We start from the raw sequence: 11,658 nt of genomic DNA on the forward strand, positions 1-11,658 counted from the left end.
GTTTGGGTGGGGTCCAAATTCACAAGTGTAATGTCAAGAGACCATAACATATGTTGGCTTTGCATGTGAGTATAAGGTGTAACACCCCTTTTTTTTCCCTCCCTATTTTGGCATGTCCACATGAATTAATTTTCCCAAGAATTATTAATTTTTTCTTATAAAAATGACTAGATAATATTATATGACAGGGAAAAAAAAACTCTAAAGAAATATATTGTGGCGGATCTAAAATTTAAATTTTAGAAGTCCTAGTTCTAAAGAACTCTTACCTATAAGGCAACATTAATTATCCTCTAGATACGTAAGAGAGTTAAAAGCGCAAATATGATAGAGAAATAAAGATTCAAATTTTAACAAAGATAAAATCGCAATTAAATTTCTTCTATCTACTTAAACCTAAAATGAACAAAATTCTCCAATCTATACATCAAATACACGCTAGCTGAACTGACCACACAATTTTAATAAATCAATATGATTTGCGAACTAAATTGCTCTATAATTATACTGCATTTAATTAGCGATATAAATTTTATGGTTAAGTTGTATAAATTTGAATGAAAACAGAATATCTCAACTCATCCCGCATTTTATTCTGGATAAATAAAATTGCGATAATTACTTTTATTTTATCGGACAAATAAAAATAGACGGAAGGATTATGTGAAAAAGAAAGACAGGGCATATGACCCGGTCCATTTATAGTAAAGGTATCTGAGCCGGTCCAATATCGATCTCACTGACTGCAAGCACAACAGTAAATGAGGTACTGACTTTGTTTTGTAGATCCGAATAAGAAAGATATAGAGAAGAAGAATTATACGTGTGGAAGGTCTCCTTCAGCTCAACACACACACACACACACAGACTATGTAGCATGTACTTTAACAAGAAAACTCATTGACTAAGCTATATTACCTTCGCCCCTTTTCCCATTTGTTGGGCTGCTGCTACCACTTTGGAAACCAACTTAGCTTCTTTACTGAAGGTATTCTCTTCTTCCCCCCTTTCAAAGGTTTATTATGAACTTCTTTTCTTGCTTATTATGTGGTTTTGCTTAAGTGTTTCACCTCATTTCTTGTTCCACTTTTGTAGATGAATATCAGTCAGATTGATTTTTTATTTTTGGGGGTAAATTGACTATTTGAGCAAATGGGTTTTTGTAATTTAATGAATTTTAAGTGTTTTGGGTGTGGGCTTTCATAGGTATAGGTTGTCTTAATGTAAATTTAATTGGGGTTTAATTCAGTTTGGGAAGTGTTAATTAGTCAGAAAAAGGAGTTGTCCTTATTCTGTTATTACATTTATGGAGGTTGGTTTTATGTTGTTAGGGTTACTATATTAATCAAGATTTGATATTATTTGTTCATTTATCAGTTTCCATAGGTTGAAGTATTTTTTTTTGGGAATAGAAGAAATGCTATGTTGCGCGGACTCTTCAAAAATGACAACGGGTGCATGTCGGATACTCCAAAAGCAGTTTAATTTTGGAGAATCCGATATGGGTGCGATAAAATTTTCGGAGAGTCCGAGCAACATAGGAAGAAATGCAATTCTAATTTCTGTGATTATGGAGTGCTACCTTCTCAAAAACAAAAATTTCTGTGATTATGGAGTGTTTGTACCATATTTGCATCTGGGTCGAGTCAGTTAGACAAGGATTAGCGAAGGATTTAAGTTATATACACCGATAGTGTAAAGATGTTTACTACGATTAGAGACTTTTAACTTGCGATAGCAGGTTAGTTACCAATTTTTACCATATTATTGATTAATGGCTATGAAGGATTTAGCAGTAATTACCTAATAAGTGACCTGATTGTGTAAATCGAAATTATATTGTGAAAGTGATCACTCGGCACTTTGTTTTTTATGTATGGAATTGATCTTTTAGCTAAGCCATTATAGCGTTGTACATGGATATTGAAAAATAGGAACTTTTTGTGCTAATTAAAACCACGTCTTTAGAAGCTGGTAGGATAAAAAATCCCACCCTTTTTCATGAAATTGAAGCACTTCTTGTTTGTGAGCAGAATTTGATCAAGGGCTTCAATTTCCGCTCTCAGTTTTCCTTTTTCCTCTTTATTTTTCTTTAGGAGAACTTCATCATTCTGTTACTGGCATTGTTAAAATTATGAGTAAGTAACATTATTTCCTATTTATCTAATTTAACGTTCTCTTCTTATTTAACCGAACTAGTTGCTGGTTTGATCTGAGATAATATTACTGGTGGATTTTGCAATGCATCTGATGCACTAGTATTTTTATCTTTTGTTGGGATAACAGTGGTTTCCGAGTCAGTTTGTGTACTGGTTGACGTGCACCGAGTATTTTTTCCTTTCAAATTGATCGACGGAACTATTAGTACTGCCAAGACAAACCATCTCGGTTATAATATGAGGCCTCACGTGGAGAAGTTTCTAACTCAAACTTACAACCCCCACCTTCTCTCTGGCCCTGATTTGTTTTCACTTTCCTGCTTGTTGAGGGTGAGATAGGATATTGAGATTACATCCCTAAGTACAGATAGTCTTCTTGCTTAGAAAATTTACCCTGCCTATAACTTGCCATGTATTATAATACCTAGCTGACAGTTGACTTCAGAAGAAATTAGATCAATGTCTGTCAGCCTATATGGTGCCCCATATGAGTCACATGGCAATGGTAATGCAAAGCTATTTGACTTCTTAAAAATTGAAAGCTGGTGCCTATTTTCTATATACTACTTGAAACTAAATGATAATTAATTCCTTAACAAGGTTATGGCTCGGTTGTGGTGGGGAAGATTATATTGGTGATCGTTTTATGATATTGTGAGGAGTCCTATTCTTCTCCTTGGGTTATTAAACAGTTCAACAGCTCTAGGCTCCTCATAATGTTCCAATCAAGCCCTACTAGATCATGCTAGACTTTGGACAACTCGGTTACGAACACTGTATCTTGCTAACCCGGCGGGCTCTTTGCACACATAATAAGGAGGGGGTCTAGTACAAGGAACAAGTAAGGTAAGGGCTCTTCAGTTAACTGACCTGTCCAACTATGGGAACGTTATGGCTCAAAAACTATGATCATATCATGTCCAAGATATAGAGAGATTCAGATTATTGCCATTTTTATAAACTTTTGCCAAAGTCAAGTTTGGGAGGAATAGGGGTCAACTGATCATTTGTCAGCTACAAATAGGTCTTTATAAGGTCTTTAGTTTTTTGCTTTTATTGCATTCAAACAATTGGCCCATACTAAGGGAAAATCTACTCAGTCCAAATCACTCGTCTCCTGTTAGGGATTCTCCTAATCGTTTGAGATAACTTTGTAGCCAAGAGATACATGCGCTATCATAAATTTTAGATGATGTTTTTCAGATTCTCAAATGTGAAAATGGTTTGGCGAGTATGAAAGCAGCATTTTGCTTTCTAAGCAATAAGATATTTATTTTGCTAAAAACAATGTTTCGGGCCAACTTGCATACACCTAAACTATTTCACTGGGTATATGTTATCTCTCACTAATGACCACTAGGTCACACTCTTAGATGCTCAATTAGCAAATCTAAAACTCAATGCACAGATAGCAGCACTAGTTTCTCCAACTCATGTGCTAGTCTAAACCTGCCAAATGCATTTTATAGGATTGATGTGCCATATTATGCTTTGAATATATTTGACAGGTTAAGACAAGATATTTTTTTATTGAATTTGATTGATAATTAAATTGCTTTGAAGTTGTTGAGTTGTGCTTGGACTGATACATAGGCCTGGTTGTTGACAGATTTGAAAACTCTCTCTACAGAACAGGTAGTAAAACTCACCATGTACAAGCAGTCACCTGGTAGAAACCATAGATCCAAAGGGATCAAGGTTAAGAATGTTTTACAAATCTGTCTGTTGCTTGCTGTTTGCTTTTGGCTGATTTACCAGGTCAAGCACTCTCATGATAAAAAGAGAGAATTTGATGAAGATGATACTAAATCTTCAACTAAGACTGAAAGTAGCAATGAACTTCTGAGACTCGGAAGGAAAGATCTACCCAGGATTGAGGAATTGGATACAGTTAATGGGACGCATAAAGAGGAACCAGAAGATGAAACAGAGGAAGAAGAAGAAGGGAATAAGCATGAGGGAGAAGATCAAGAAGAGAAGAATGACGAACACAGAGAAGATGAGGTCGATGATCATGATCAAGAGAAGAATGATGAACACAGAGAAAATGGAGAAGAGGAGGTTGATGATCATGACGAAGAGAAGAACGATGAACACAGTGAAGATGGAGAAGATGAGGTCAATGATAATGATCAAGAGAAGAAGAATGATGAACCCAGAGAAGATGAGGTCGATGAGCATGATCAAGAGAAGTCTGATGTAGAGCTTGATCAACAAGAGAATATTGTTGACGAAGACACAGAAAAAGGAGAAGATAACGAGAAGGAAACTGAAGAGAGAGATGCTGAAGTGAATGAAGAGCATTCACTGGAGGACCATGATCACGATGAGGACTCAAGCAGTTCACATGAGGCACGTGAAGAACATTATAAAGCAGATGATGCCTCAAGTGCAGTGACTCATGATACAGTTGTAACTACAACTGAAAATGAGAGTGGTAAGTTAGAGCAAGAAGCAGAACATGCTGTTGAAGCCAAGAGTGAAGTTGATGTCAATAACATTATGCAGCACAGTGCCGATCAAAACACAACAGTGGCTTTGAAAGTGGAAGATGGTAAAGCAGATGGAGAAGACAGTCCTCCGAACATAACAAACAGTGGAGAGAAGCATGATGACCCAATCTCATCCACTGCCACAGATACTTCAGTTTCAAATTCCACAAGAGCAGAAGGATTGACTGATAATTCTGAATCGAGAACTCATTCGGCAGAAGCGAGCACACAACTGCATGACTTATTTCTACAGAATGGAACCCAGGCAGCAAACCTAGAATATAATGTTACAGTAGGGGATGCAACGTCTGGAGGTTCCAACCTGTCAATTAGTTCTTCACAGCAAAACGGCAACTCTGCAGATACGGTGGATGATAACCGTATCGCTAATTTAACATCTTCTAAAAAAGATGAGTCGAACTCAATCCCGGTCGATTCTTCGATTGTGTCCAGTGATACGGAGCATTCCCTGGCAGAAAAAGTCGTCCAGGGGAATGCAACTGTTGAAGCAGTAGCTAATGTGGGGTTGGCTTTGAAAGATAACAATGCAATTGAGGATGAGAAGGCAGATACTACCAATGAAGAAATCGGAACTACAGATGAAGGCGTGGATGCGGCAAGTGTTGAGAATTTGGCAGAGGTTCAAGATGATCCGATTGATACTTCTGATTCGTCCACCCACTTGGAAGAGAAACATATCCGTACAGATGTGGAAACTCTTCCTGAAATACAAACGGAAGGAAACATGGAAGATGCTGCAGCGGAGTGATACTGTAAAATTAGTGCAGTAGTGTGTTTAGTTTTCTCGATGAGAATTCACACTTCCGTTTACTCTTCAGTTTCACAAATGTGCAACATTCATAAGTTGTAGACCATGTTAATGTTCCAGGCATAATATAGGTAAGAGTGAAGGGTTCCAATTTGTATAATTGTTTCTAGCATATTTACTACTAGAGTATCTTCCTTTTCATTTTAATCTGTTTTCTATCCTGGTACTGATTGTACTTCTGTTACAAAACTTGTGCAGTGTATTAGAGCAGATATGCTATGTTTTGACTTAGTGGCTTGAATTTTGTGAGATGTTTTGATAACTCAGGTATTAGTTAAGGGAGCTTATACTAAACATTATAGAATCCAAGTAAATCATGGTTCTTCTGATATTGTTCAAGATTCTATGAACTTGGTTCCCACAAAAGATAAAGGTCATAGCATTTCAAACATCAACATAATCTCATGTTAAATGTATTTCTTCCAAATTGGAAATGAAAGCCCCAAATTTCGTTCCAGCTCAAACCTATCTGTAACAACATTGTTTATTTGGATATTGTTTAACTGCTATATTGAAATGTTGTTCGGATATGAAAAACATGACTAGCACCTAAGGGTGTGCCTACAGGTTCAATGAAATGAACTGAACACCTTGAGGTCTCAGGTTCAATTTCGAACAGAGACAAACACTAGGTTATTTCTTGTACCTGTTGCTGGTGGGAGGTGACAGGTATTTCGTGAAATAGTCAAGGTATCATAAGCTGGCCCGAACACCACGGTTAGAAAAAAAAAACCCCACATACACACAAACCACAGTATTGGTTTTGGAGAGTCTCAAATTCAAATAATCCAAGATATGGTCCATGCCATGCTGTAACGAGGTCGAACCAAACAAAGAATGGACCCATTGTTTACATGTGAAGCAAAATGAGCAACATAGTAGGTGAATTATAACTGATGTCAACATTTTAGGCACTGTTTATTAATGGGCTAATTATCAATAATGGCTCACCTAATGGATAAGTCTGGTCCCCATTCAGTTTTTTGGGATGGACCTGATGATGTGATAAATCTGAAATCTGTGGACTCTCAAAACTTGTGGATGATCCACTCTGCCCATAGTTACAACTTGCATGCAGCTGTTTCCTAATATTTCATAATAACATGTTTAATCCTTTAATTAACGATAAATTCTTATGATATATAACTAATATATATTTAACCTTCACTTTATTGAAATGTTCAAATTTGATCCTCTTAATTGTGAATATTCACAAATTACTAGAATAACTAATTGTTCTTTTATGTAATTACTTGTGTTACATCCAAATATAACGTGTTTTTCACAAAAACACATCAAACACACACATTATAACTTATTGAAGATTATATTTTGAGCTATATATCACAAGAATTAAAAGCAGAATTTACGAATAAATAAATATACAAAGCCACAAAGGTGCTACAATTCAAAAAAAAAAAAAAATAGAGGATGAAGAGTGGGGATTGGGGGACCAAAAATGACAGTAGTGAGTTGTGACCAACATTTATTATTTATTATTTTTCAATAATAGAGATACAAATATATGATCAAAAAATCTTGCAGTTCATATAACATTTGAGTATTGAAACAGCACATATGAGCAAAGCAAGTGGAAGGTTGGTGCATTAAGCCACAGGGATAGAAGATATTTTGTGTTTTATTTGGGGACTACACGGTTTCTCTTTTGTTGCTATTAATATTGTTAGTGGACACTAATCCACTACAAATATTTCTTATTTCTTCTTCTCTATTTGTTAGGACTACTATTTTTATTTGCTTGAAAAGCTTTAACTTTTCCTTCTTTTCCTATGATTCATCTTTTAATATAAGATTATTCAAGCACATTATTATGTGTAAACTAAAGAAAGAGTCGTTTGTTGTGATGTATAAGGTATAATAATTTCGAAATAAAATATAGGATTGTTTTATCTAGCATTTGGTTGGAGGTATGAGGTTATCTCAAGATTATTTTTCCCACCATTTATATCATAGTGATGGAATAAGTTATTCCATATACATGGCGGGATAACTTATCTAGAAATAACTAACCTCATGATATATTATTCCGAAATAACTTTTTCCCAACCAAACGAACCCTACGAGCATAACCATCTCCATAACTATCACTTCTTGCCCTCCATGATAGTTAAGCGTATGAGTTTTGCACTTTTTCACATGCTCTTGATAAAATTTCTCGCTTCACCAATAAATGTTTGTGTTTTGAAGCGGTATACGGGCTCTTAACCCTATATGCTTCACCAACAGGATCGCTTTGCTAAGAAGTGATATATTTTCAGTATGAAATTTTCCAATGCAATTTAGATATAATCGGACCTCAATAGTGATATCAAATACCAAATGGAGCCTGAATACTCCATCACTTAATTTACCACTTTGAACATCAATCTTATTAATAGTAATTTGTTAAACATGGGTTTTCCTTATGTTGTGTACCCATGTGAGGAATCAAGAAGAAAAGAAGGAAAAATCCAAATAAGACAATCACCCAAAATGGGCTGTACAACACCAAAAAAACACATGAGAAACCAGATAATTGCCACAAATTACAGCCAAGCCAAGTCTTATTATCCTATCAAAGTTGATACACACGTGTATTGCTAAATTATGCAAATAAAATAGACTAGTTTAATTGACATATAGTACTATTCATTTGATTGTTTTTATGCACTACTATTCAAATAAGACATGTATTGCCAGATCTAAAATCACCTGATCCAGCCTAGAAACCATATACATTGGATTCTTATTAGAAAAGTGACAAAAAATTAACCAACTTTGGATTCCCATTTCCAAAACAAAACTCAATTGCTTTGTTAAAAATCTAATTATGCATACCTCTATTTTTGCCAAACAAGGTTAACTTCTACAAGTATGGGGTTATTTTTTTTTTTAGCTTGTTGCCTTTATGATATTTACTATATTTCTAACGTTTTGAATGTATTACGTCTCTCCTTGTCTATTTTTAACTATATATAATTGAATTCACGCCTTGACCTTTGAGATGTTGTAACGAATAAATACTTCCGTAGAATCATAATTGAGAATTTTGTTGAAAAAAGTAATCAACACAGAAGGTAGTTATAAGTACTGGTATAGTAACTAAAATGAAAATAAATTAACTACTCCTTCCGTTCCATTTTACGTGTCAGTCATTTTTTTTGGTCCATCACAAAAAAAAAAAATGTCGCATTTCCTTATTAGATAACTATTTAAAAACACAATTTCACTTTTACCCCTATTGGTTCTACTTAATCAAAAAAACATAGTAGGAGTACTACATTTTTTAATAAAGGACAATTTGGTAAACATCACTAAATCTTTTCTTATTTTTTAAACTCCGTACCCGGTCAAACTATACAACATAAAATGGGAGAGAAGGAGTAGAATAACACCGTTATTTAAAAGCACTCATTACAAGTACCAATAAGTATTCAAGACAACAACATACTCGCGGCCAGTATAACTGCATAAAGTGGGGGTCTGAAGAGGTTAGAATGTACACAGATTACACCACAAAATGAAATCCGAAAAAGTTATATCATACCATTACCTTAGAGATAGAAAGAATGTTTCTGATATAACCTCAGCTCGCAAGCTAGTATTCAATGTATTTTAAAATTTTACACGGAATAATCGTACCAAATCCAAAACGAGAATGTTAAAACAAGTTTGACATTCATTTAACGCAAAGCTCAAAATCACTATATTACTCCAATTCAATCAAATCAATTAATAAATACATTCCGAAAGGTTGAAGGAAGAAAAAAAAAAAAGAAAAAAGAAACTCATGAACAAACAGCTGTCTTATCACTGTACACTGTGAAAAGGCAATAAATAGAAATAGAAATTGAAAAATAAAAAGCCAGCTAAAAACTGCAGTCAGTTAGTTAATTAATTAGCAAAAACTTAAACTGTAACTCGAAGCAACCCATCATCGCTAAACGGTAAACCGACCCGACCCGACCCGACCCGACCCGATCCATTTATCATTCTTGGTCCTGTTGCCTCAACTCTTTACGAAGTTTCTGTGAAAATGAGCGACAAGCATCCATACTGAGATCCATTGCAGCTGCCAATGCCACAAAGGCCGCAGCATCCTCCGCACAGCTCACATGCTGCACCCCTACTTCCACTTCTGGTTTGCTGCATTTTCCCTCTCCTCCCACTGTAGCCGACATCACGAAGCCTCGATACAGCAGCTGCGCCCATGATCCGGATCCGGGTTGTGACCCGAAGTCCGACCCGGATCCGGATCCTGAACCGAGGTCGAAGCTGCTGTTGGGGCTAGTCAACGGGGTAGCCCCGTTGATGATGTCTATACCAATTTTGCCACCCTTTTTGGTGCTGATTGTAGAGTTGACTAGTGTGATGGCGTCTGTGGCTCCATCAGGGATGATCTCGAAGCGGTAGCCGAGCTCGCTGTTGCGAGCTCTCCACGCTTCGAGACGACCCCATGGCTTCCAGGTGTTGTCACCGGGTCGGAGGATGAGCCAGGATCCTGGGTTGGATTTGCTGACTCGATCCGAACCTTGTGATGGGACAAATGGGGTGACCATTGATGCTGCTGCAACGGGTGAACCGGAGAGATCATGGACTGTAATCGACCATCCTTTTCGTTCTTTTACAGATGTCTCTTTATCAGTTGTGCAAGAACTGAAACAGCTCGTTGATGTACTTGGTTCTGATAGTGATGATCTGTAAACATAGCAAATTCAGTACTATTAGATACTCCTTTTCAAGAAGCAAAAAGTAACAACGAAGAATGATAGTAATTAACAAAAATCTGTTGATTAAATCAAGAATTACTCCAAGTTTGTTAATGAGAGTACTAATTAGAGATATTAAAAGACAGAGACTTGGTTGTTGGCCATCAAAATCATTAACTTAATTGAACTAAAACACTACTTCAACATCTAAAAATTGGTCAATAAACATGTAGCGTGCAACAAAAAGATTGTGACAAAGTAAAAATTTTCAATAGTTTGAAAACGGGTAAACGAACCTGGATCTCAAATTCCGGTCAGCGGAGTTTCTGAAACTGAACTTGCAAGTAAAAACAGGTTGCTTAACATTCCCATTAACTTGAAAAACTTGTGGACTACACTCAGGTTCACCATCAAACTGAAAAACAAATCTTGGGTCAGGTTCAGCTCTGACATTCAAATTCAATTCAGCAGTAGACCCTCCGCCACCAACAGAAACCCATCCATTCTGAATCACAACTCCTCTGTGTCCAACATTCTCCAAACCCTTCAAATCCAATGGCACCAAAACACTCCCCAAAAGCTTCTTACCACCACCTTTGAAATACCCAAAGGTACCCACTTTACTACCCCCATATATCTCAATCTTTAAACAACTTGGTTTTCCATTGGATTTCTCAATAAATTTCAGAAGCTCTGACTTACTAAAGTTAAAACAAGCATGTATTTTACCATCCAAGATCGCTTCTTGCTCTTGAAAAAACGCTGGAATACTTGTCGCTTGGGCCGAAAACCCTTTAAGCTTAATCTTACAATCAAGATTTGCAGTGCTAGACTGAAGTTTTGTTTCAGTTGGAAACTTCAAAGCTAAACTCCCAATAACAATACGTACGAAAGGACAAGGATCCATTAGTCCTTTCGTTCTAGTTGTTCTTGTTTTTGTACAAGAAGAATTTGAGGAATTTTAGGGAGGAAAGTGGGAAAAGGGCAAGGGGGTATATATTTAAGTTAAAGCGTGGGTGCATATGCATATGCATAGGCGTGCGTGCGGAATGAGGTGTGGGCACGTACGCATATTACAAGGTGCGCCAGCAAAGAGCATCTCTGTTTTCTCTCTGTCAATTAATTAATCAAGCATTAATAGGGTTATTGTGTGTGTCTCCCTCTAAACTTGTCTTTTTCATAAAGTGTTGCCTTTCTTTTCCCACATTTCTATTGGGTTGTGGGCTGTGCTGATGTTTTCATAGACCCCTTTTTTGCAATTCATACCCCTATAGTATTATTTTCTTTCCTAATGTTTAATTGCTTAATCGACTTATTAGTGTAGAATTATTGAATCAATCGTTGGTGAGTGGATTAGAATTTTGTAGTTAATGACTTATCGATGCTGAGGCGAATTATTTAATTTTCTATCGGACAAACTTGATAACCATTTGATAATTTGTAATTTGTAATCTGATACTGAATCAACT

General features: G+C 36.2%; 2 protein-coding genes across 4 annotated transcripts; one reads left to right on the top strand and one right to left on the bottom strand.

The window, feature by feature from the left end:
- The first annotated feature begins 560 nt into the window (after positions 1-560).
- Positions 561-5,721, top strand: LOC107840157 (protein starmaker). Of its 2 annotated transcripts, none has more exons than XM_016683909.2 (2): positions 561-988; positions 3,790-5,721. In XM_016683909.2, exon 2 carries the CDS (start codon positions 3,810-3,812, stop codon positions 5,418-5,420), a length of 1,611 nt encoding a protein of 536 aa, XP_016539395.2. In that variant the 5' UTR covers positions 561-988; positions 3,790-3,809; the 3' UTR covers positions 5,421-5,721. The 2 variants fall into 2 exon arrangements, with proteins under 2 accessions (XP_016539395.2, XP_016539394.2); XM_016683908.2 differs by having other exon boundaries at positions 640-988; positions 3,769-5,721.
- Positions 5,722-9,162: 3,441 nt separating this feature from the next.
- Positions 9,163-11,293, bottom strand: LOC107840159. Of its 2 annotated transcripts, XM_047394991.1 has the most exons (3): positions 10,486-11,288; positions 9,747-10,178; positions 9,163-9,698 (listed from the first exon to the last, which is right to left on the bottom strand). In XM_047394991.1, exons 1-3 carry the CDS (start codon positions 11,094-11,096, stop codon positions 9,470-9,472), a joined length of 1,272 nt encoding a protein of 423 aa, XP_047250947.1. In that variant the 5' UTR covers positions 11,097-11,288; the 3' UTR covers positions 9,163-9,469. The 2 variants fall into 2 exon arrangements, with proteins under 2 accessions (XP_047250947.1, XP_016539396.1); XM_016683910.2 differs by having other exon boundaries at positions 9,163-10,178; positions 10,486-11,293.
- Positions 11,294-11,658: the final 365 nt, after the last annotated feature.

The sequence above is a fragment of the Capsicum annuum genome, chromosome 8 (genome assembly GCF_002878395.1).
Source record: "Capsicum annuum cultivar UCD-10X-F1 chromosome 8, UCD10Xv1.1, whole genome shotgun sequence".
NCBI lineage: Eukaryota > Viridiplantae > Streptophyta > Magnoliopsida > Solanales > Solanaceae > Capsicum > Capsicum annuum.

Coding starts and splice junctions, on each gene's coding strand:
- LOC107840159 (XM_016683910.2), bottom strand. CDS start 11,096: ATGGATCCTTGTCCTTTCGTACGTATTGTTATTGGGAGTTTAGCTTTG. Junction 10,179..10,485: donor GACCGGAATTTGAGATCCAG/GTTCGTTTACCC, acceptor CTATGTTTACAG/ATCATCACTATCAGAACCAA.
- LOC107840157 (XM_016683909.2), top strand. CDS start 3,810: ATGTACAAGCAGTCACCTGGTAGAAACCATAGATCCAAAGGGATCAAG.